The 25,507-nt window shown below is 45.4% G+C and overlaps 1 protein-coding gene across 1 annotated transcript in view; it reads right to left on the reverse strand.

Moving 5' to 3' along the window:
• The window catches only part of TMED1 (transmembrane p24 trafficking protein 1), a 33,172-nt gene extending 12,360 nt beyond the window's left edge, over positions 1–20,812 (reverse strand). Inside the window, exons 1-3 of the mRNA XM_063931421.1 lie at positions 20,524–20,812; positions 5,496–5,593; positions 5,180–5,363 (exon numbers count right to left, since the gene is read on the reverse strand). Of these exons, the coding sequence (XP_063787491.1) occupies positions 5,180–5,363; positions 5,496–5,593; positions 20,524–20,685 (444 nt within the window). The 5' untranslated portion in view covers positions 20,686–20,812. The remainder of the gene's footprint in view (positions 1–5,179; positions 5,364–5,495; positions 5,594–20,523) is intronic.
• Between the last annotated feature and the right edge of the window lie 4,695 nt (positions 20,813–25,507).

Raw genomic sequence — 25,507 nt, forward strand, 5'->3', positions numbered from 1 at the left:
TGCCCTCATTCCGAGTTGATTGCTCGCTAGCTGCTTTTAGCAGCAGTGCACAAGCTAGGCCGCCGCCCTCTGGGAGTGTATCTTAGCTTAGCAGAAGTGCGAACGAAAGATTAGCAGAACGGCTTGGAAATCTTTTCATGCAGTTCCTGAGTAGCTCCAGACCTACTCCTTCATTGCGATCACTGCAGACAGTTTAGTTCCTGGTTTGACGTCACAAACACACCCTGCGTTCGGCCAGCCACTCCCCCGTTTCCCCAGCCACTCCTGCGTTTTTTCCAGGCACGCCTGCGTTTTTTTAGCACACTCCCTGAAAACGCAGAGTTGCCGCCCAGAAACACCCACTTCCTGTCAATCATACTACGAACACTCGAGCGACTGAAAAACGTAGCTCGAGCAAAACTACAAAGTTTTGTGTGAAAGTACTTAGCGTACGCGTGCTGCGTACCATGCGCAGAAAAAACGGCAGCGAGCAATCAACTCGGAATGAGGGCCAATGTCTGTGCAAAAGTAGCCCATGGGGGTTCAACTTGAACCTGTGCCTGCCTTGGATTATTAAGGAGGCTTTGGTGAAAACTAAAACAATTTGCACCTAATCCATTGCGAACCAGGTCTTGAGAGGTTAACCCAGTTTTGCAAGACAAACATGAAATCAGTGTTGGTGCTGCTGTGAAGAATGTATTCTCCTCACCCTTGCCTCTCTTAGACATGATAAATAAATCACACACCTGTACAGTGTTAACTACACAATTTGTGACTGAAATCACTTTAAAAACTTGTTACATGACATACAATCCGATCCCTCCCTGCTTTGCACCAGCATTGAGGATCGAAATACACAGAAACGGACAGAAATAGTAAAGTCAGCAATCAGTCACAGGTTATACATTAGTATAATAAGCAATATGAGCACACATTCAACTACAGATACATTTCAAGTATGTAGGAGAAACCTATTACTGCATTACCTTATATAGGATTTTAAACGTATTCAGTCGCACAGCGAAAGAAACAACAGTAATAGTTACAGACTCATATGCATCAGGCACTTATCCAACTACTCGTACTTAATAGTAGGTAGAGACTTAGTGCTGTATCATCCGGCTCAGGAGAGTGGGATACAGGGAGACTTCACCCCGCTTCCAGGATCGATCAATACGTTAGTGAACGCTGAGTGGATCCAGATGCTAACAGTGTACACAACCACCCAGTGAACCTACAGTGAACACAGACGCCCAAGTGAACACAGACACACCAGTCCCACAGCCGCCTTTGCTGCGACTGGGTCCTTTCAGATACACAGCGCCTCAGACGGAAGCGGGAAATCAGTTCATGGCGGGAAACTGGTCATGAACCGGAAGGAGGGGTGACCAGGGGAGCGTCTTACTCCCCACTGCTGACATCAACCCCAGGGATTGCGGCCTCACACTAATCCCTGGAGCCTAGCGCTGGTGCACCAGAGGTGGCAGCTGCGTCAGCTACTGTTCGGTAGTCTCCTTCCCGAAAACAGTGCAGCTGTGTCTTGCATCTCCCCCACTAAGCGGAACCGACGCCTCACCTTCTCCCCGTGCTCCGGCCACAGCCTGGTAATGTCTGCTGGACTTGCTAGTACATCCGACACAGATGCCCACCAAAACAGCACTGTACACATGGGTAAGTTTTGTCGCGACCCGGCAGAGTTGTTGGAGCGACTTTTTCGAAGGTGCGTGTAAGACGCTTGTTAGAAAACTCGCTCAAAAAACGTTTAAGACTATAAAAATAAATTAAATAACAAGCTTATGGCTGCCAAAATCAGCAGCCCAAAGATTGTGGTCCGGCTCCTGCCTTACCAATAAAAAAACTGAATTGCCTGAGCCAGGAGGCGGGGATATAGGGGACTGGCTCCTTGCATTCTGGAAGGCCGAAAGCTTTGATCGTTGGAGCCAATCCGCTGACGCTACCTCATATCTCAATGTTTATCCTGTGGACCCTGCAGGGAAAGTCTATTAAAAGCTAATCCTCCTCCTTATCTCCCTTATACTGTTATTATTGTAGAATGATCTGTGTTCTATCCTAACCTCCTTCACTCCTGCCTGTTATGACACATACAACCAGCAGAGACTAGGGCTATATGAATGGGCGTGGCACAGTTCAGCCTGTTAATAATAGCTAGAAAGGCTATGAGAGAGAGAGAGAGCGAAGTGTCCAAAAATGTTGGTTTTCACAAAGTTTGCTGCTTCAGTGTTTTTAGACCTTTTGATCAGATGGTATACTGAAGTACAATTACAAGCATTTTCATGAGAGTCAAAAGGCTTTTACGGACAATTACATTAAGTTTATGCAAAGTGTCAGTATTTGCAGTGGTGACCCGTCTTTTTCAAGACCTCTGCAATTCGCCCTGGCATGCTGTCAATCAACTTCTGGGCCACATACTGACTGATGGCCGCCCATTCTTGCATAATCAATGCTTGGAGTTTGTCAGAATTTGTGGGATGTAGGAGGCTGGGAGCGTAAAGTACGGGGTGTGCATTATGCAGCAATAAACAAAGACTTAGTCCCTTATATATCAATGTGTGGTATACAAGTCTCGCTATTCCTGATCCAATATTTTTGCTATACTATCAAACAAAAGGTAAAGCATCATACAGCCTGAGATGTAATATAGGTCACTTTGTCCTCGACTCTTCTGCATTGTGAATCTGTCTGCCTCCACTGAGTTGTGATATGAAGCCTCACAGCCATTCATAGATGCTGGAGAGAACATGTTGCCCAATAAGATAATTGGTGTTGTAGTAGTAAAATACCAAGAATCTCTAATAGGGTTTTACATTAAGAGACCTCAGAGCTGCATTCTACCTAGGACAATACTTGCATTCTCCTAGGCCCAGCCATCATTACATATGTCTTTAAAGAGAAAAAATATAAACTATCAAAGGAGATTTCCAATTTTGTTTCATGGCTTGAAAGACCTAAACATACAGAAATCTCTCTCCTACAGACATATAACATCACAGTTAGGGAAAGGATAATGGAATAGGATCACCATCTTGGGAAGCAATGGGTAAAGGTTCCCCAATCATTTGCAAATGATTGTCACAGTTTTCAGCTTCCCCAGCGCCGGGTCAGGTATTTGGGGATATTCAACAGGTAGAAAAGATCTTGATTCCCTGCCCCTGACCCCAAAATTGTAGGGAACTGCAAATTAGGGACTTTTAACTTTTGAAGAATTTCCCTGATTGATCGCTGATCGATGGCCGCGGACTGGAAAAACAGCTGCCAGATGTATCGGGCCCTTTATCCCCAGTGATAGATACATGCTCCCTCAGTAGGATCGTGGTAATGAGATTCCAGATCACAGTTTAGGTCAAATCCATAAAAAAACCATGAGACTATGCAGTGTAATGCCGGGAGATTGGGAAGCCCTCCTGAAGATAGGTGGTGGAGGGAGAAATAAATAGATCAGTGTATCCCAAACCCGGTGCTCATGGCCCACTCACAGTCCAGCTTTTAAGGCTATCCATACGAGATGTAGTTGTGTGACCGGCAGTCAGGAGACCGCAGGTCACAATACCAACGCCGGGATCCCACCGCCTTACAATCCAGATAGTCGGCATGCAGACTAACAGGGACTATTCCCCCTCGTGGGTGTCCATGACACCCACAGAGCGGGAATAGAGCCTGTGGCGAGCACAACTCGCCACCGAGCCCGCAAGGGGCTTCATTGCGCTCGCCCGCCCACCGGGCATCTCAATGCCAGAATTCTGGCGTCTGTATTGTCACACATACCCAACCTATCCATACATGAACACAAGTCCTAGTGATAATGGAGCACTATTCACATCCATAAGTGACCAAACAGCGGACATTTAGCTCACCATTAAAAGGATAATTCCTAAATGTATAGTTTTGATTTGAATATCTCAAGTAAAACCCAGCGAGACAGGATGGTGTTGTCAGGACTTTGGAAATAGTGGTTTAGCATACTGGACAAACGGTGTTTAACAAAGCTTGCATTGTACTTTTTTTTAACCCTATTTGTATTTTATGTCCATTGTACAATATTTAAATGTTGCCTTATGGCTTTGAATACACTGCTATTATTGTGTAAGCATGTCTGTTGTTAGTTACTGTGAAAGGTCTCCTAACCATTGCAGCTATACTTGGGCAGCAGTCATCCCACTAAGCCACATTCTGCTTTAGCGGATATGCTAGAGCCACACAGTGTAGTCCTTCCTGCAAGTGCTTTGGACTAGGAGAGGTTATGAAAAGGGTTTAAAAGTTATGCTAATTCAGGGCAAAAGCTGTCTCTCTCCTGCACAGTGCTGACACACAGTAAGGCTCCGGTTGAACTGGGTGCATGGCGGTAAAGGTTCAGCCACAAGTGTGTGCTGAAGCCTCAGTGGACTTCACTATGGAATGTAGCCACCATAAGCAGGACACTGAGCACAGTCCCTACCACCTGGCAAAAGGAGTGAAGAGAGTGAATTAGCAGCTGGTATTGATATGACATTCACTATTTTATTATTTATATAACCCATGTTATAAACTGGGAAGGGCAGGCTGACCTACAGGCAGACCAGTCTTCTGCCGGTGCGGAACAAGCTAAATCAACACTCCAGTATTGTCAAACAAAAACTGCTGAAAGCGCCTCGTAATATAATATTCTATAGAACAATTCCACAATTTCAATGCGCTGCTGTGTAGGCACTGTGTAATTGCCTAATTTAAGGGAATGAAAATTCTTTTTTATAATATATCTCAGCATACGTCAGCTTTTGTTCATGTTTCCAATTTCATTGCACAGCTGAGTCCTTTTTCAGTCGAGTTCCAGTATTGTCACCCCTGGTCTGAAAAAAACCCAAAACCTTATTATGAGTGGGATCTAGAACATTTTACATATCCCAACTGCTGTTAAATTCCTGCTGCCAGTATGTAGTTGGTGTACCAAACACTGACTATATAAAAAGAGACTGCTCCAATAGGGGCCGGCTTATCCGGTGATGCCTTCTGCACTCTCCTTGCTCCTGCGATCCAGACTGTTGCCAGCACAACTGCATTAAGACGCACACTCAAGACTACAAGGAACCTGGATAGCCAGAGAGTTGAACCTTAATCATTTTTTTGGTTGGAACCAAAAGTTGAGAATGTGGACAGAATATACTTTTAGGTACGAAGAAAGACGGGTATTTATTTTTATGCTTACCTTGATATCCTCTATCTTTATATCTAAGAGTTCATCTGGCTCTACAATGTCCGCCCAACTGTCCGGTTCATCGTCCCCCTGCTGAGTATCAAATATCAACTCAAAGAAGACCAGCTTCTCAGAGATGGTGCTAAATGAATTGTCAAAGCATATCATATAATCTCCAGCTTCGGTGGGTTCCACCCTGCAAAGCGACAAGAGGACAGATCCTGGTCAGACTTCAAAATCATTATAAAACGCACCGCTGAGAGAACAAGAGAAAATGAGGCATTAGGAACATGCAGAACATGGAAGAGGAATGGGTGATTTCACTCACGTATGTACCCCATCAGATCGCCTGTGCTCCATAATCAGCCGTACCCCCGAAGGGGTAGTGACAGAGAAATCCACATCCAGTCCTGCCCCGCCAATCACCTGGGGAGGGAAGGGACATGGTTATTCAATTCAGTTTATCTCACACTACAAATTTTATTAGCCTACACAAACAAAGGTCACGCTGGTTCCTACAGGGTAAAACCACCATCAACTAAATGTGGCTTATGTCGTCTAGGCAAATTTGTTAGATTTTTGGGATTGTGGAAACAACAACAATAGAGTTCTGGACTATGCATTGGATATTACTGTATCTATATAGCAGATCTGTGGTTGTATATTGTCTTTTATTTATCTTTTTTCATTAGAAGCAATATGTACGAATCCCCCTGGACGATAAGAGTTCTCTGCATATAGCAGCAGCCATTTATAGATGACTGGGATAGCTAAACATCCAGATCAGTTCTGTATGCACAAGATATTCCTAAGGAAGTGTTCTCCATATGTGGCTGTGCCGTTCTGACCTGTCATGTAATATATCGTACCAGCGAGTTTTTCCTGTGCTCACTGCTTTGTTGTGAAAGCTGTTCAGCCTTTCTATTCCGGATTCAAACAGGAATGGATGGTACAGCATTGCACCAGTGGTATGTGCCAGATGTCATACACTAAGGGAAAATGCAGGTGTGGGACTAAAGAAAGACTCCAATATAGTTTTCAAAGGGTACGCTGAATTTTAATTGCATTTGGCTGCCAAGTGGGATGGGTTGGGGACAGGGGTGGTGGAGGGTACTGGATGGATGTGTATGGACCAGCTGGTGTGTGATGTGTATAGCAGAATCCTGATTCAGCGATGGACACAAAGTGGCAGTGCCAGTGGATTTGTACAGTCTTTCTTGTCTTCCCTGGGGCCAGTGAAGTGTTCATGTGCTTGTACTAAAGTGCCACCTGCTTGGTTGTGCATGGTGGTGGGACTGAAAGACTTACCAGGAAGTTTTTCTTTTAGCCCGGTGCAAGTTCTCTTTGAATTGAACACTGAAGATGCCTACTTCCCAGCAAGGAAATAGTTTGCTTATGAAGTGGGGCAGATTGGAGTCTGCTGTTTATGTATGGCTGTTGTTCAGCTGAACGCTGCACCTCTGACCGTGCTGTGTTCTGAAGACCCCCCCAGTCAGGGAGCTGCTGGACATCACATTCCTGTAAAGAACTGGGTACGTTGGAGGGAGGATCTCTACTGCCGTCTCTGGTAGCTAAGATCTTTGCAGTATAGACTTCACACAGAGCTTAAGTGTTAACAGGTGTGTGGTGTCATCCACGCATTTCAGCTTGCAGCCTCTCCCAAGAATGGAGTGCTGCTATGTGTTCATTTCAGGTTTTTTTATAGTTTTGACAGAGCCCTAATAGGCACTTGGGAGGCTTGTCTCTAGAAACTCGGTTGTAAAGTTGAGGGACGATGGGTTTGGTGGTCTTCTGGTAACTGAGGGAGTGTATGGCTGATTGGTCTTTGGTACGACAACATACATGACTGAGGTGATGGGAGTATCAGTGACCTATGCATTGATACAGGTGTATATGCGGCGGTTGGGGGTGTGATTATGATGCAGCGGATACAGACTGGATCTTCGGCTGTGTGTTGATGTGATATACAGAAAGAGCAGTGGATAGGAGGAATAGCCTCCCATCAGAGGTGGTAGAGGCAAAGACAGTAGAGCAATTTAAACATGATTAGGATAGACCAGTGGTTTCCAAACTTTTTTGAATCACGGCGCCCTAGAATATCAGAATTTTTTTCACAGCACCCCTAGGCCAAAAATTTCTTATTGAGAAATTTAGAAAGAAAAATTACATTAAGTAGATCGCGTCTGTATGTCATTCTTATGGTCAGCTGTGTGGTGACGGACAAGATTTGCTTCTGTTTGGCCACATATTTTATGACTGGCAGCCACCAGCACTGGTTTTGCCTATTATATCGACCATGAATAATTTGAATTGGTCCTGGACCACCAACCCAGGGCACCCCTGCAAGTGTCCCGAGGCACCCCAGGGAGCCACGGCACACAGTTTGGGAACCTCTGGGATAGACATAAGAACATCCTTACAAAGAACTAAGGATCAAATAAGGTTGAGGTTACTAAAAGGTAAATAAGGGGCAGAATAGATGGACCAAGTGGCTCTTATTTGACGTCAAATTCTATGGGACCGATTCAATTGTTTTGGGCGTCTATTTTGTCCGTCTAAACAGGACTGTTTAGACGCCCAAACAGTTGTCAGTATTCAATTGTTGCTTGGATCACATGCATATTGCACATGTCATGCCCGAACAGACAGGGTTCAGCCGCATAAAACAGCTAAACCCGTCTAAAATCCTGCTTTGGGTGTCCAAACTCCCATTTGGATGCCCTAAGTGCAGACTTATTGCACATTTCTTCTCGTAACTGAGGAGGCGGAGAGAAGAAATGTCATTCCCACGGCTACCGGGCATCTACACGGAGCAAAAATTGAATTGCTCAGTTTTGTACCCCTAGTGGTAGCTGCGGGGTAAAACAATTGATTCTGACCATATGTTTCTATGATGTGGGTAGAGGCAGAGACTGAGAAAAATAAGAATTTACTTACCGATAATTCTATTTCTCATAGTCCGTAGTGGATGCTGGGGACTCCGTAAGGACCATGGCGAATAGCGGCTCCGCAGGAGACTGGGCACATCTAAAGAAAGCTTTAGGACTATCTGGTGTGCACTGGCTCCTCCCCCTATGACCCTCCTCCAAGCCTCAGTTAGGATACTGTGCCCGGACGAGCGCACACAATAAGGAAGGATTTTGAATCCCGGGTAAGACTCATACCAGCCACACCAATCACACCGTATAACCTGTGATCTGAACCCAGTTAACAGCATGATAACAGAGGAGCCTCTGAAAGATGGCTCACAACAATAATAACCCGATTTTTGTAACAATAACTATGTACAAGTATTGCAGACAATCCGCACTTGGGATGGGCGCCCAGCATCCACTACGGACTATGAGAAATAGAATTATCGGTAAGTAAATTCTTATTTTCTCTAACGTCCTAAGTGGATGCTGGGGACTCCGTAAGGACCATGGGGATTATACCAAAGCTCCCAAACGGGCGGGAGAGTGCGGATGACTCTGCAGCACCAAATGAGAGAACTCCAGGTCCTCCTCAGCCAGGATATCAATTTTGTAGAATTTTACAAACGTATTTGCTCCTGACCAAGTAGCTGCTCGGCAAAGTTGTAAAGCCGAGACCCTTCGGGCAGCCGCCCAAGATGAGCCCACCCTTCCTTGTGGAGTGGGCATTTACAGATTTTTGGCTGTGGCAGGCCTGCCACAGAATGTGCAAGCTGAATTGTACTACAAATCCAACGAGCAATAGTCTGCTTAGAAGCAGTAGCACCCAGCTTGTTGGGTGCATACAGGATAAACAGCGAGTCAGATTTCCTGACTCCAGCCCTCCTGGAAACACATATTTTCAGGGCCCTGACAACGTCTAGCAACTTGGAGTCCTCCAAGTCCCTAGTAGCCGCAGGCACCACAAATAGGTTGGTTCAGGTGAAACGCTGAAACCACCTTAGGGAGAAACTGAGGACGAGTCCTCAATTCCGCCCTGTCCGAATGGAACATCAGATAAGGGCTTTTTCAGGATAAAGCCGCCAATTCTGACACGCGCCTGGCCCAGGCCAGGGCCAACAGCATGACCACTTTCCATGTGAGATATTTTAACTCCACAGATTTAAGTGGTTCAAACCAATGTGACTTTTGGAACCCAAAACTACATTGAGATCCCAAAGTGCCACTGGAGGCACAAAAGGAGGCTGTATATGCAGTACCCCTTTTACAAACGTCTGAACTTCAGGGACTGAAGCTAGTTCTTTTTGGAAGAAAATTGACAGGGCTGAAATTTGAACCTTAATGGACCCCAATTTCAGGCCCATAGACACTCCTGTTTGCAGGAAATGTAGGAATCGACCCAGTTGAATTTCCACCGTCGGGCCTTACTGGCCTCGCACCACGCAACATATTTTCGCCAATTGCGGTGATAATGTTTTTGCGGTTACATCCTTCCTGGCTTTGATCAGGATAGGGATGACTTCATCCGGAATGCCTTTTTTCCTTCAGGATCCGGCGTTCAACCGCCATGCCGTCAAACGCAGCCGCGGTAAGTCTTGGAACAGACAGGGTCCTTGCTGGAGCAGGTCCCTTCTTAGAGGTAGAGGCCACGGATCCTCCGTGAGCATCTCTTGAAGTTCCGGTTACCAAGTCCTTCTTGGCCAATCCGGAGCCACGAATATAGTGCTTACTCCTCTCCATCTTATCAATCTCAGTACCTTGGGTATGAGAGGCAGAGGAGGGAACACATACCCTGACTGGTACACCCACGGTGTTACCAGAGCGACTACAGCTATTGCCTGAGGGTCCCTGGACCTGGCGCAATACCTGTCGAGTTTTTCCCAACGGTTTATAATCGTGTGGAAGACTTCTGGGTAAAGTCCCCACTCTCCCGGGTGGAGGTCGTGCTGAGGAAGTCTGCTTCCCAGTTGTCCACTCCCGGAATGAATACTGCTGACAGTGCTATCACATGATTTTCCGCCCAGCGAAGAATCCTTGCAGCTTCTGCCATTGCCCTCCTGCTTCTTGTGCCACCCTGTCTGTTTACGTGGGTGACTGCCGTGATGTTGTCCGACTGGATCAACACCGGCTGACCTTGAAGCAGAGGTCTTGCTAAGCTTAGAGCATTGTAAATGACCCTTAGCTTCAGGATATTTATGTGAAGTGATGTCTCCAGGCTTGACCATAAGTCCTGGATATTCCTTCCCTGTGTGACTGCTCCCCAGCCTCGCAGGCTGGCATCCGTGGTTACCAGGACCCAGTCCTGAATGCCGAATCTGCGGCCCTCTAGAAGATGAGCACTCTGCAACCACCACAGGAGGGACACCCTTGTCCTTGGTGACAGGGTTATCCGCTGATGCATCTGAAGATGCGACCCGGACCATTTGTCCAGCAGGTCCCACTGGAAAGTTCTTGCGTGGAATCTGCCGAATGGGATTGCTTCGTAGGAAGCCACCATTTTACCCAGAACCCTTGTGCATTGATGCACTGAGACTTGGCTCGGTTTTAGGAGGTTCCTGACTAGCTCGGATAACTCCCTGGCTTTCTCCTCCGGGAGAAACACCTTTTTCTGGACTGTGTCCAGGATCATCCCTAGGAACAGAAGACAAGTCGTCGGAACCAGCTGCGATTTTGGAATATTGAGAATCCAACCGTGCTGCAGCAACACTACCTGAGATAGTGCTACACCGACCTCCAACTGTTCTCTGGATCTTACCCTTATCAGGGAATTGTCCAAGTAAGGGATAACTAAAATTCCCTTCCTTTGAAGGAATATCATCATTTCGGCCATTACCTTGGTAAAGACCCGGGGTGCCGTGGACCATCCATACGGCAGCGTCTGAACTGATAGTGACAGTTCTGTACCATAAACCTGAGGTACCCTTGGTGAGAAGGGTAAATTTTGACATGAAGGTAAGCATCCTTGATGTCCCGAGACATCATGTAGTCCCCTTCTTCCAGGTTCGCAATCACTGCTCTGAGTGACTCAATCTTGAATTTGAACCTCTGTATGTAAGTGTTCAAAGACTTTAGATTTAGAATCGGTCTCACCGAGCCGTCCGGCTTCGGTACCACAACAGTGTGGAATAATACCCCGTTCCCTGTTGCAGGAGGGGTATCTTGATTATCACCTGCTGGGAATACAGCTTGTGAATGGCTTCCAAAACTGTCTCCCTGTCAGAAGGAGACATCGGTAAAGCCGACTTTAGGAAACGGCGAGGGGGAGACGTCTCGAATTCTAATTTGTACCCCTGAGATATCACCTGAAGGATCCAGGAGTCTACTTGCGAGTGAGCCCACTGCGCGCTGTGAGCCCACCGTGCCTGATTCTGCTTGTAAAGCCCCAGCGTATACTGAGGGCTTGGCAGAGGCGGGAGAGGGTTTCTGTTCCTGGGAACTGGCTGATTTCTGCAGCCTTTTTCCTCTCCCTCTGTCACGGGGCAGAAATGAGGAACCTTTTGCCCGCTTATCCACGAAAAGACTGCGCCTGATAATACGGCGTCTTCTCATGTTGAGAGGCGACCTGGGGTACAAACGTGGATTTCCCAGCTGTTGCCGTGGCCACCAGGTCTGAAAGACCGACCCCAAATAGCTTCCAAATGCCGTTTGGAATACGCATCACCTGACCACTGACGTGTCCATAACCCTCTACTGGTAGAAATGGACAACGCACTTAGACTTGATGCCAGTCGGCAAATATTCCGCTGTGCATCACGCATATATAGAAATGCATCTTTCAAATGCTCTATAGGCAAAAATATACTGTCCCTATCTAGGGTATCAATATTTTCAGTCAGGGAATCCGACCACGCCAACCCAGTACTGCACATCCAGGCTGAGGCGATTGTTGGTCGCAGTATAACACCAGTATGTGTGTAAATACATTTTAGGATACCCTCCTGCTTTCTATCAGCAGGATCCTTAAGGGCGGCCATCTCAGGAGAGGATAGAGCCCTTACAAGCGTGTGAGCGCTTTATCCACCCTAGGGGGTGTTTCCCAACGCACCCTAACCTCTGGCGGGAAAGGATATAATGCCAATAACATTTTAGAAATTATCAGTTGTTATCGGGGGAAACCCACGCATCATCACACACCTCATTTAATTTCTCAGATTCAGGAAAACTACAGGTAGTTTTTCCTCACCGAACATAATACCCCTTTTTGGTGGTACTCGAATTATCAGAAATGTGTAAAACATTTTTCATTGCCTCAATCATGTAACGTGTGGCCCTACTGGAAGTCACATTTGTCTCTTCACCGTCGACACTGGAGTCAGTATCCGTGTCGGCGTCTATATCTGCCATCTGAGGTAACGGGCGCTTTAGAGCCCCTGACGGCCTATGAGACGTCTGGACAGGCACAAGCTGAGTAGCCGGCTGTCTCATGTCAACCACTGTCTTTTATACAGAGCTGACACTGTCACGTAATTTCTTCCAACAGTTCATCCACTCAGGTGTCGACCCCCTAGGGGGTGACATCACTATTACAGGCAATCTGCTCCGTCTCCACATCATTTTTCTCCTCATACATGTCGACACAAAAGTACCGACATACAGCACACACACAGGGAATGCTCTGATAGAGGACAGGACCCCACTAGCCCTTTGGGGAGACAGAGGGAGAGTTTGCCAGCACACACCAGAGCGCTATATATATACAGGGATAACCTTATAAAAGTGTTTTTCCCCTTATAGCTGCTGTATAGTTAATACTGCGCCTAATTTGTGCCCCCCTCTCTTTTTTAACCCTTTCTGTAGTGTAGTGACTGCAGGGGAGAGCCAGGGAGCTTCCCTCCAACGGAGCTGTGAGGGAAAATGGCGCCAGTGTGCTGAGGAGATAAGGCCGCCGATAAGGGGGCGGAGCCTATCTCCCGTTTTTTTATGTATTTTGGCAGGGGTTAAATGCATCCATATAGCCCAGGAGCTATATGTGATGCATTTTTTTTGCCATCCAAGGCGTTTATTATTGCGTCTCAGGGCGCCCCCCCCAGGGCCCTGCACCCTCAGTGACCGGAGTGTGAAGTGTGCTGAGAGCAATGGCGCACAGCTGCAGTGCTGTGCGCTACCTTGTTGAAGACAGGACGTCTTCTGCCGCCGATTTTCCGGACCTCTTCTGCCTCTGTAAGGGGGCCGGCGGCGCGGCTCTGGGACCCATCCAAGCTGGGCCTGTGATCGTCCCTCTGGAGCTAATGTCCAGTAGCCTAAGAAGCCCAATCCACTCTGCACGCAGGTGAGTTCGCTTCTTCTCCCCTTAGTCCCTCGATGCAGTGAGCCTGTTGCCAGCAGGTCTCACTGAAAATAAAAAACCTAAACTAAAACTTTCACTAAGAAGCTCAGGAGAGCCCCTAGTGTGCACCCTTCTCGTTCGGGCACAGAGATCTAACTGAGGCTTGGAGGAGGGTCATAGGGGGAGGAGCCAGTGCACACCAGATAGTCCTAAAGCTTTCTTTAGATGTGCCCAGTCTCCTGCGGAGCCGCTATTCCCCATGGTCCTTACGGAGTCCCCAGCATCCACTTAGGACGTTAGAGAAACTATATTAGAGTCTATCTTTATTTCCACACCTACACAATCTCACATACAGTAGAAATACTTACCCCTTCCATTGTCGGGATCTGCAATGTCTGGATGCCGCGGTTGGTCATGTGACCGCCAGCATCCCGACAGCTGGGATATACTAAGTATTCCGTTTGTAAGTATTACGTAGCAAGTAACTATACAGTAAGAGGCATACACTATACATCTGTAACTAACTCCTGCATAAGGCATATTGTCTGTAGATATCTATATACAGTAAGGCATATACTAGGTGATCACTATATAACATACTGTCTCCAGGTATTTTGTAGTCTGTAACTACATACAGCATGAAACATACATTATACATCTTTATGTCATCCAGATATAATGCATGTTTTCTGCCTGTATTATGTGGTTGGTGGCTATATACAGTGACAAATACACGATACTGTAGATCTAAAGAGGACACCTATATAAAGAGGACCTTCTGCAGATAGTGTATAGTTGGTAATGATGTACAGTGAGAGGCATAACCAACACATTTACAGATGATCCATACTGCACTGTGGATTCAGATAATATGTAGCTGGCGACAGGCATACAATACAGACGTATAGGAGAGCACTATATAAGGCATACAATCTACAGCTATTATGTATCTTGCTATTATATAGGGTGAGGAGCATATTCTATACATCTTTAGGTGATCGACAAACTTAAGGCACAAAGCGAGAAGCATACACTATACAGCTGTCCCCAGGTACTATAGAACTGGTGATAATATACAGGGAGAAACATACACTATTATACATCCATAGGTGATCCCTATATAAGGCATACTACCTGCATGTATTATGTAGCTATTAGCTATATATGGTAAGAGGCATACACAATACATCTGTAGATGATTCATATAGAAGGCATACTGTATGTAGGCATATCTGGTGACCATATACAGTAAGACGAGGCTGAAGTTAGCTTCTTATTCGGCCAGCTTCTTATTCACTTCTTATTCAAGCTCCAGCTTCTTATTCACTTCTTATTCGAGCTCCAGCTTCTTATTCAGATCATTCAGTTTTGCAAGGGTTAATGTGTCTTGGGCAACACATTTGACGCCTGAAATTCACAGAGTAGGGTCCCTTTCATATGACCCACCTGTATTTTGGCTTGCCAAACGCTGGTTTGGGCATGAAATACGCTGGCAAAGTGGGCACATACACTATAATTCACCATTTTGAATAAGTAGCTGTAGTTTTGCAGGGGTTAACGAGTCTCGGGCAACAATTTTGACACCTGAAATCAATAGAGTCGGGTCACTTGCATATGACCCACATGGATATTGCCTTGCCCAACACTGGTTTGGCCATGAAATACGCTGCCCAAGTGGGCACCTTAACACTATCATTTTCTATTATGAATAAGTAGCTGTAGTTTTGCAAGGGTTAACGAGTCTCGGGCAAGAATTTTGACACCAGAAATCAATAGAGTCGGGTCACTTGCATATGACCCACATGGATTTTGCCTTGCCCAACGCTGGTTTTGCCATGAAATACGCTGCCCAAGTGGGCACATTCACAGTATTATGAATTACTAATTTGAATAAGTAGCTGTAGTTGTGCAAGGGTTAACGAGTCTCGGGCAAGAATTTTGACACCTGAAATCAACTGAGTCGGGTCACTTGCATATGACCCACATTTATTTTGCCTTGCCCAACACTGGTTTGGCCATGAAATAAGTTGCCCAACTGGGCACCTTAACACTATCATTTTCTATTATGAATAAGTAGCTGTAGTTTTGCAAGGGTTAACGAGTCTCGGGCAACAATTTTGACATCAGAAATCAATAGAGTCGGGTCACTTGCATATGACCCACATGGATTTTGCCTTGCCCAACACTGGTTTGGCCATGAAATACGCTGCCCAAGTGGGCACCTTAACACTATCATTTTCTATTATGAATAAGTAGCTGTAGTTGTGCAAGGGTTAACGAGTCTCGGGCAAGAATTTTGACACCTGAAGTCAACTGAGTCGGGTCACTTGCATATGACCCACATGGATTTTGCCTTGCCCAACACTGGTTTGGCCATGAAATACGCTGCCCAAGTGGGCACCTTAACACTATCATTTTCTATTATGAATAAGTAGCTGTAGTTTTGCAAGGGTTAACGAGTCTCGGGCAAGAATTTTGACACCAGAAATCAATAGAGTCGGGTGACTTGCATATGACCCACATCAATTTTGCCTTGCCCAACACTGGTTTGGGCATGAAATACGCTGCCCAAGTAGGCACCTTAACACTATAATTTTCTATTATGAATAAGTAGCTGTAGTTTTGCAAGGGTTAACGAGTCTCGGGCAACAATTTTGACACCAGAAATCAATAGAGTCGGGTCACTTGCATATGACCCACATGGATTTTGCCTTGCCCAACACTGGTTTGGCCATGAAATACGCTGCCCAAGTGGGCACATTCACAGTATTATGAATTACTAATTTGAATAAGTAGCTGTAGTTTTGCAAGGGTTAACGAGTCTCGGGCAAGAATTTTGACACCTGAAATCAACTGAGTCGGGTCACTTGCATATGACCCACATGTATTTTGCCTTGCCCAACACTGGTTTGGGCATGAAATAAGTTGCCCAAGTGGGCACCTTAACACTATCATTTTCTATTATGAATAAGTAGCTGTAGTTTTGCAAGGGTTAACGAGTCTCGGGCAACAATTTTGACACCAGAAATCAATATAGTCGGGTCACTTGCATATGACCCACATGGATTTTGCCTTGCCCAACACTGGTTTGGGCATGAAATATGCTGCCCAAGTGGGCACCTACACAGTATTATGAATTACTAATTTGAATAAGTAGCTGTAGTTGTGCAAGGGTTAACGAGTCTCGGGCAAGAATTTTGACACCTGAAATCAACTGAGTCGGGTCACTTGCATATGACCCACATGTATTTTGCCTTGCCCAACACTGGTTTGGGCATGAAATACGTTGCCCAATTGGGCACCTTAACACTATCATTTTCTATTATGAAAAAGTAGCTGTAGTTTTGCAAGGGTTAACGAGTCTCGGGCAACAATTTTGACACCAGAAATCAATAGTCGGGTCACTTGCATATGACCCACATGGATTTTGCCTTGCCCAACACTGGTTTGGCCATGAAATACGCTGCCCAAGTGGGCACATACACAGTATTATGAATTACTAATTTGAAGAAGTAGCTGTAGTTGTGCAAGGGTTAACGAGTCTCGGGCAAGAATTTTGACACCTGAAATCAATAGAGTCCGGTCACTTGCATATGACCCACATGGATTTTGCCTTGCCCAACACTGGTTTGGCCATGAAATACGCTGCCCAAGTGGGCACCTTAACACTATCATTTTCTATTATGAATAAATAGCTGTAGTTTTGCAAGGGTTAACGAGTCTCGGGCAACAATTTTGACACCTGAAATTAATAGAGTCGGGTCACTTGCATATGACCCACATGGATTTTGCCTTGCCCAACACTGGTTTGGGCATGAAATACGTTGCCCAATTGGGCACCTCAACACTATCATTTTCTATTATGAATAAGTAGCTGTAGTTGTGCAAGGGTTAACGAGTCTCGGGCAAGAATTTTGACACCTGAAATCAACTGAGTCGGGTCACTTGCATATGACCCACATGTATTTTGCCTTGCCCAACACTGGTTTGGGCATGAAATAAGTTGCCCAAATGGGCACCTTAACACTATAATTTTCTATTATGAATAAGTAGCTGTAGTTTTGCAAGGGTTAACGAGTCTCGGGCAACAATTTTGACACCAGAAATCAATAGAGTCGGGTCACTTGCATATGACCCACATGGATTTTGCCTTGCCCAACACTGGTTTGGCCATGAAATACGCTGCCCAAGTGGGCACATACACAGTATTATGAATTACTAATTTGAAGAAGTAGCTGTAGTTGTGCAAGGGTTAACGAGTCTCGGGCAAGAATTTTGACACCTGAAATCAACTGAGTCGGGTCACTTGCATATGACCCACATGTATTTTGCCTTGCCCAACACTGGTTTGGGCATGAAATAAGTTGCCCAAGTGGGCACCTTAACACTATCATTTTCTATTATGAATAAGTAGCTGTAGTTTTGCAAGGGTTAACGAGTCTCGGGCAACAATTTTGACACCAGAAATCAATAGAGTCGGGTCACTTGCATATGACCCACATGGATTTTGCCTTGCCCAACACTGGTTTGGCCATGAAATACGCTGCCCAAGTGGGCACATTCACAGTATTATGAATTACTAATTTGAATGTGCCCACTTGGGCAGCGTATTTCATGGCAAAACCAGCGTTGGGCAAGGCAAAATCCATGTGGGTCATATGCAAGTGACCCGATTCAGTTGATTTCAGGTTTCAAAATTCTTGCCCGAGACTAGTTAACCCTTGCAAAACTACAGCTACTTATTCATAATAGAAAATGATAGTGTTAAGGTGCCCACTTGGGCAGCGTATTTCATGCCCAAACCAGTGTTGGGCAAGGCAAAATCCATATGGATCATATGCAAGTGACCCGACTCTATTGATTTCAGGTGTCAAAATTGTTGCCCGAGACTCGTTAACCCTTGCAAAACTACAGCTACTTATTCAAATTAGTAATTCATAATACTGTGAATGTGCCCACTTGGGCAGCGTATTTCATGGCAAAACCAGCGTTGGGCAAGGCAAAATCCATGTGGGTCATATGCAAGTGACCTGATTCAGTTGATTTCAGGTGTCAAAATTCTTGCCCGAGACTCGTTAACCCTTGCAAAACTACAGCTACTTATTCATAATAGAAAATGAGTGTTAAGGTGCCCACTTGGGCAACTTATTTCATGCCCAAACCAGTGTTGGGCAAGGCAAAATACATGTGGGTCATATGCAAGTGACCCGACTCAGTTGATTTCAGGTGTCAAAATTCTTGCCCGAGACTCGTTAACCCTTGCAAAACTACAGCTACTTATTCATAATAGAAAATTATAGTGTTAAGGTGCCCACTTGGGCAACGTATTTCATGCCCAAACCAGTGTTGGGCAAGGCAAAATCCATATGGATCATATGCAAGTAACCCGACTTTATTGATTTCTGGTGTCAAAATTGTTGCCCGAGACTCGTTAACCCTTGCAAAACTACAGCTACTTATTCATAATAGAAAATGATAGTGTTAAGGTGCCCACTTGGGCAATGTATTTCATGCCCAAACCAGTGTTGGGCAAGGCAAAATACATGTGGGTTATATGCAAGTGACCTGACTCAGTTGATTTCAGGTGTCAAAATTCTTGCCCGAGACTCGTTAACCCTTGCAAAACTACAGCTACTTATTCATAATAGAAAATTATAGTGTTAAGGTGCCCACTTGGGCAACGTATTTCATGCCCAAACCAGTGTTGGGCAAGGCAAAATCCATATGGATCATATGCAAGTAACCCGACTTTATTGATTTCTGGTGTCAAAATTGTTGCCCGAGACTCGTTAACCCTTGCAAAACTACAGCTACTTATTCATAATAGAAAATGAGAGTGTTAAGGTGCCCACTTGGGCAACGTGTTTCATGCCCAAACCAGTGTTGGGCAAGGCAAAATACATGTGGGTCATATGCAAGTGACCCGACTCAGTTGATTTCAGGTGTCAAAATTGTTGCCCGAGACTCGTTAACCATTGCAAAATTACAGCTACTTATTCATAATTGAAATTGAGAGTGTTAAGGTGCCCACTTGGGCAGCGTATTTCATGCCCAAACCAGTGTTGGGCAAGGCAAAATACATGTGGGTCATATGCAAGTGACCCGACTCTATTGATTTCAGGTGTCAAAATTGTTGCCCGAGACTCGTTAACCCTTGCAAAACTACAGCTACTTATTCAAATTAGTAATTCATAATACTGTGTATGTGCCCACTTGGGCAGCGTATTTCATGGCCAAACCAGTGTTGGGCAAGGCAAAATCCATGTGGGTCATATGCAAGTGACCCGACTCAGTTGATTTCAGGTGTAAAAATTGTTGCCCGAGACTCGTTAACCCTTGCAAAACTACAGCTACTTATTCAAAATGGTGAATTATAGTGTATGTGCCCACTTTGCCAGCGTATTTCATGCCCAAACCAGCGTTGGGCAAGCCAAAATACAGGTGGGTCATATGAAAGGGACCCTACTCTGTGAATTTCAGGCATCAAATGTGTTGCCCAAGACTCATTAACCCTTGCAAAACTGAATGATCTGAATAAGAAGCTGGAGCTTGAATAAGAAGTGAATAAGAAGCTGGAGCTTGAATAAGAAGTGAATAAGAAGCTGGCCGAATAAGAAGCTAACTTCAGCCTCGTTACAGTAAGAGACTATGCAGGTGAACCCTATGTAGGACATAATAGGATTATTCCGAGTTGGGAGTAAAGGCAGAAAAAGAAAGTAACTTTGTATCTGGAACAAACCATGTTGCAATGCAAGGGGAACAAATACATATATGTTCCCATGTTGGCTGATTCTGCATATAGCCCACAAATACCAGTTGTTTTAAGACTGCAACTTTGATCTGCTTTTGGTCACACAACCCTCCAAGCTAATTTCCCCTGTGCACTTTACATCAACCCCACCTGCAGTGCAGAATGCCTTGTGTCAGGTACAAAGTACTTTTTTCCTCTTTGCTCCCACTCAGTCCTAATGTGTATATACAGTATATACGGTAGGTGATTCCTCTATAAGGTATACTGTCTGGGGGTGATTATATAGGTTAAGGGATTATGCATCTATAGTTATGATCTCTATAAAAGGCATATTATCTTCAGCTAACTCTACACACTATGCAGCTATAGGTGGTGATACCTATATATAAGTCACACTATATGTAAGTATGTAGGTGGGTAGGCTCACCTGGTACTCCACCTCCATGCTGCCATTATAAAGGGCCGTTTGGTAGAAACACTCCTGTCTCCCAGCCGGTAGCAGGAAGGTCAGCTCCGAGTCCTGAGGCTGATTTATCCCACCTGATACAAGGGGCAGCACTAGCAATAGCAGGCCGCGTAGCGAAGCCATAAGAGCGGCTAGGAAACCACTCGGACACCGAGGCAGCTTCCGCAGAGACAACTCTTCCTCTCACTGGCTGATTCACCTGTCCATTACCGGAAACCGGTTTCCCATTGGCTAGCCAAGCAATCGCTCCATGAAATCCTGCTGCCCATTGATTGTTGAGTATATGCACCGCCCCTCACCTCTCCACCATGTATGGGCAAGAAGCAGTCCTGGACCAATCAGAGCAGCGGCAGAGACAGGCCGGTGTAACTTACACGTACACGTAGCGCAGCACCCTGGCTCTGACCTGTCATGTACATACGCCTATACATTATACAACAGCAGGTCACAGTCCTGCTACTAGTCATGGTCTATGATAAAATGGTGACTCTGTCATGTAGTGTCCAGGGATACATTCCATTCTGATTAATAATATTTTTTTTTTTACAGTATATAGATACAAGGAGCAAAAATAGGAACACTGTAGGTATAGTAGTTAATACATTCATTGTGAATATATGTACTGGCATCTAGGTAAATTTAATAGCCAATGAGAAATCTGTATTATTATTATTACTATTATTATTATTATTACGTAATCATCATCATCATTATTATCCTTTATATGGTGCCACAAAGGTTCCGCAGCACCTTACAAAGTACATAAACATATAATTTTACACATAAAAATCGGTACAAAATAGGGAAGGGGCATGACCACGGGTAAATGGAGGCGCGGTCACGCTCCCTTTCCTATACTTTCATTGGGAGTTTGGAGAGTCAAAGGGGATAATTCAGAGTTGATCACAGCAGCAAATTTGTTAGCAGTTGGGCAAAACCATGTGCAGTGCAGGTGGGGCAGATATAACGTGCAGAGACAGTCAGATTTGGGTGGTGTTAAAGTCGAAAAATATTGTAATGCATATGCCTTTTACTAACCCCATGCACATGCCCGCTGCGCGTGCACTCGCTCTGCCGTGCTTGCGCATATCCGCAACTTGCGTAACGGAGCTTTCCACGGCCATGCGCCTTAGCGCGTGGTATGCGCATTTACGGTAGGGTTTGTGAACGCATAGAGGGTTATTAGAACATTACATATTTAACCCTTATAGTGCACATTGTACACATAGCCCCCTGCACCACATCAGAAAGAAATAGCTGTTTAAAATGATAACAGAACAAAGGGATTCACCTTTACAGGATAGGAGGGGACAGAACAAGGTTACAAGGTGGTGTTTGGTATCCAGCTGTAGGGCATTTTAAGGGAAACATTCTGGTGTTGGTTTGAGGAAAATCGCATGTTCCTGAGGATAGTTAGATGCAGAAGCAGAATATAGGTTTAAACTTTATTTACTGTATATTATGTATGCGGGGGGAATCCAGAGTAGACCACCCACAAGAGCAGTTGAGAAAGACATAGCCCACCTTTTCAAATTAACCTATGACCTCTCCCGTAATGAAAAGGTACATCTCTGTGTCCAATAGACAAAGGGATTACAGTGACCATTGTATTGTTTTGGATGAAGTGAATAAAGAGAGCTTGCAGCAGGCTTGGACACACAAGACTCTGAACGCTATCTGTATGACCAGCGGAGGACCGGCTCGGGTTGCGCTTGCGAATATTCTCACGTATGTACATTCTCTGTAGCCATTATTCTGTTTAGATTTACTTGTTAGCCTGTAGTGTATGATTTGTATTGTTTTACCTTTTTGGAATTAATCCACTGAGGCCTTAGAACCCTGTGGTTCCAACTACAAATCAGTGTTGTGTTTTCACTTTCCTGCATGGGCTTTATGGTGTATTAATCTGTATAAGGTGTATTGGTATTGATATGGTGTACGCACTGCGGGTACTTTATACCGCCAGCGCTACTTAAGGTTTAAAGGTATTACATCGTTGCAGTACTTTGCTGCTAAGGTTTAAAGTGTAAGCATATCATTACATTGTATCATTAACAAGGTTTAAAGGTTATCAATCTGTGTGTGCACCCGCTGTGTGTTCTCTGTACACTCAGCGCGGCGTGAGTACGCCGAGTGCGTACACGGTACGGGACTCTGTGCGCAAATAGCGTACGAAGTACGTAGCGTGAGCTAGCGACCGCAGCAGCTCCATGGTAAAGGTGTGTTTAAAGGTATAGCTTTATGGTTTAAGATAATATCGACATTATCAATTGGGGGCTACGTCCTGGTTTTCCTCATACCCACAGCCTAGCAGGTTAAAGCAGACTCTATCAGCAAAAGGGCGGACAGGTATCCTACGTAAGCTTTTTTTTGGCTGTAGAATACACTGGTAAACCCTATTTCATTGCTGATAAGATGGTGTCTGCTCTGCAAGGTTTGTTGGGATGCTGGTGGGATCCGGAAGGTAAGAACGCAAAGCTATTTTAAAATCTGTAAATTTCTGTTTGGCGCCAAATGCGCACACAATACAAGCATACACCTGTACTCTGCATATCTGATCATATTGTTGCAAAACAAGGTTCAAATGAGTCATGTTGTGTTTGATTCAGATTGGATTGCTTATCTGTTAAGTAGGGTAAAAATAAGATTTTACTTACCGATAAATCTATTTCTCGTAGTCCGTAGTGGATGCTGGGGACTCCGTAAGGACCATGGGGATATAGCGGCTCCGCAGGAGACAGGGCACAATAATAAAAGCTTTAGGATCAGGTGGTGTGCACTGGCTCCTCCCCCTATGACCCTCCTCCAAGCCTCAGTTAGGATACTGTGCCCGGACGAGCGTGCATAATAAGGAAGGATATTGAATCCCGGGTAAGACTCATACCAGCCACACCAATTACACCGTACAACCTGTGATCTGAACCCAGTTAACAGTATGATAACAACGAAGGAGCCTCTGACAAGATGGCTCACAACAAGAATAACCCGATTTTTGTAACAATAACTATGTACAAGTATTGCAGACAATCCGCACTTGGGATGGGCGCCCAGCATCCACTACGGACTACGAGAAATAGATTTATCGGTAAGTAAAATCTTATTTTCTCTGACGTCCTAGTGGATGCTGGGGACTCCGTAAGGACCATGGGGATTATACCAAAGCTCCCAAACGGGCGGGAGAGTGCGGATGACCCTGCAGCACCGAATGAGAGACTCCATGTCCTCCTCAGCAAGGGTATCAAATTTGTAGAATTTAGCAAACGTGTTTGCCCCTGACCAAGTAACTGCTCGGCAAAGTTGTAAAGCCGAGACCCCTCGGGCAGTCGCCCAAGATGAGCCCCCTTCCTTTTGGAATGGGCTTTTACAGATTTTGGCTGTGGCAGGCCTGCCACAGAATGTGTAAACTGAATTGTATTACAAATCCAGCGAGCAATCGTCTGCTTAGAAGCAGGAGCACCCATCTTGTTGGGTGCATACAGGCTAAACAGCGAGTCAGATTTTCTGACTCCAGCCGTCCTGGAAACATATTTTTCAGGGCCCTGACAACGTCAAGTAACTTGGAGTCCTCCAAGTCCCTAGTACCCGCAGGTACCACAATAGGTTGGTTCATGTGAAAAACAGAAAACACCTTAAGGAGAAATTGAGGACGAGTCCTCAATTCTGCCCTGTCAGAATGAAAAATTAAGTAAGGGCTTTATATATGATAAAGCCGCCAATTCTGACACACGCCTGGCTGAAGACAGGGCTAATAGCATCGTCACCTTCCATGTGAGATATTTTAAGTCCACAGTGGTGAGTGGTTCAAACCAATGTAACTTTAGGAAACTCAAAACAACATTGAGATCCCAAGGTGCCACTGGGGCACAAAATGAGGCTGTATATGCAGTACCCCTTTTACAAACATCTGAACGTCAGGCACTAAAGCCAGTTCTTTCTGGAAGAAATTCGACAGGGCCGAAATTTGAACCTTAATGGACCCTAATTTTAGGCCCATAGACAGTCCTGTTTTCAGGAAATGTAGGAAACGACCCAGTTGGAATTCCTCTGTAGGGGCCTTCTTGGCCTCACACCACGCAACATATCTTCACCAAATGCGGTGAAAATGTTTTGCGGTTACATCCTTCCTGTCTTTGACCAGGGTAGGGATGACTTCATCTGGAATGCCCTTTCAGGATCCGGCGTTCAACCGCCATGCCGTCAAACGCGGCCGCGGTAAGTCTTGGAACAGACAAGGCCCCTGCTGGAGCAGGTCCTTTCTTAAAGGTAGAGGCCACGGGTCTTCCGTGAACATCTCTTGAAGTTTTGGGTACTAAGTCCTTCTTGGCCAATCCGGAACCACGAGTATCGTTCTTACTCATCTCCCTCTTATGATTCTCAGTACTTTTGGTATGAGAGGCATAGGAGGGAACACATACTCTGACTGGTACACCCACAGTGTTACCAGAGCGTCCACCGCTATTGCCTGAGGGTCCCTTGACCTGGCGCAATATCTGTCTAGTTTTTTGTTCAGGCGGGACGCCATCATGTCCACCTTTGGTTTTTCCCAACGGTTTACAATCATGTGGAAGACTTCCCGATGAAGTCCCCACTCTCCCGGGTAGAGGTCATGCCTGCTGAGGAAGTCTGCTTCCCAGTTTTCCACTCCCGGAATGAACACTGCTGAGAGTGTTATCACATGATTTTTCGCCCAGCGAAGAATCCTTGTAGTTTCTGCCATTTCCCTCCTGCTTCTTGTGCCGCCCTGTTTACGTGGGCGACTGCCGTGATGTTGTCCCACTGGATCAATACCGGCTGACCTTGAAGCAGAGGTCTTGCTAAGCTTAGAGCATTGTAAATTGCCCTTAGCTCCAGTATATTTATGTGGAGAGAAGTCTCCAGACTTGATCACACTCTCTGGAAATTTTTTCCTCGTGTGACTGCTCCCCAGCCACTCAGGCTGGCATCC

Source organism: Pseudophryne corroboree, chromosome 6, assembly GCF_028390025.1.
Source record: "Pseudophryne corroboree isolate aPseCor3 chromosome 6, aPseCor3.hap2, whole genome shotgun sequence".
Classification (NCBI taxonomy): Eukaryota; Metazoa; Chordata; class Amphibia; order Anura; family Myobatrachidae; genus Pseudophryne; species Pseudophryne corroboree.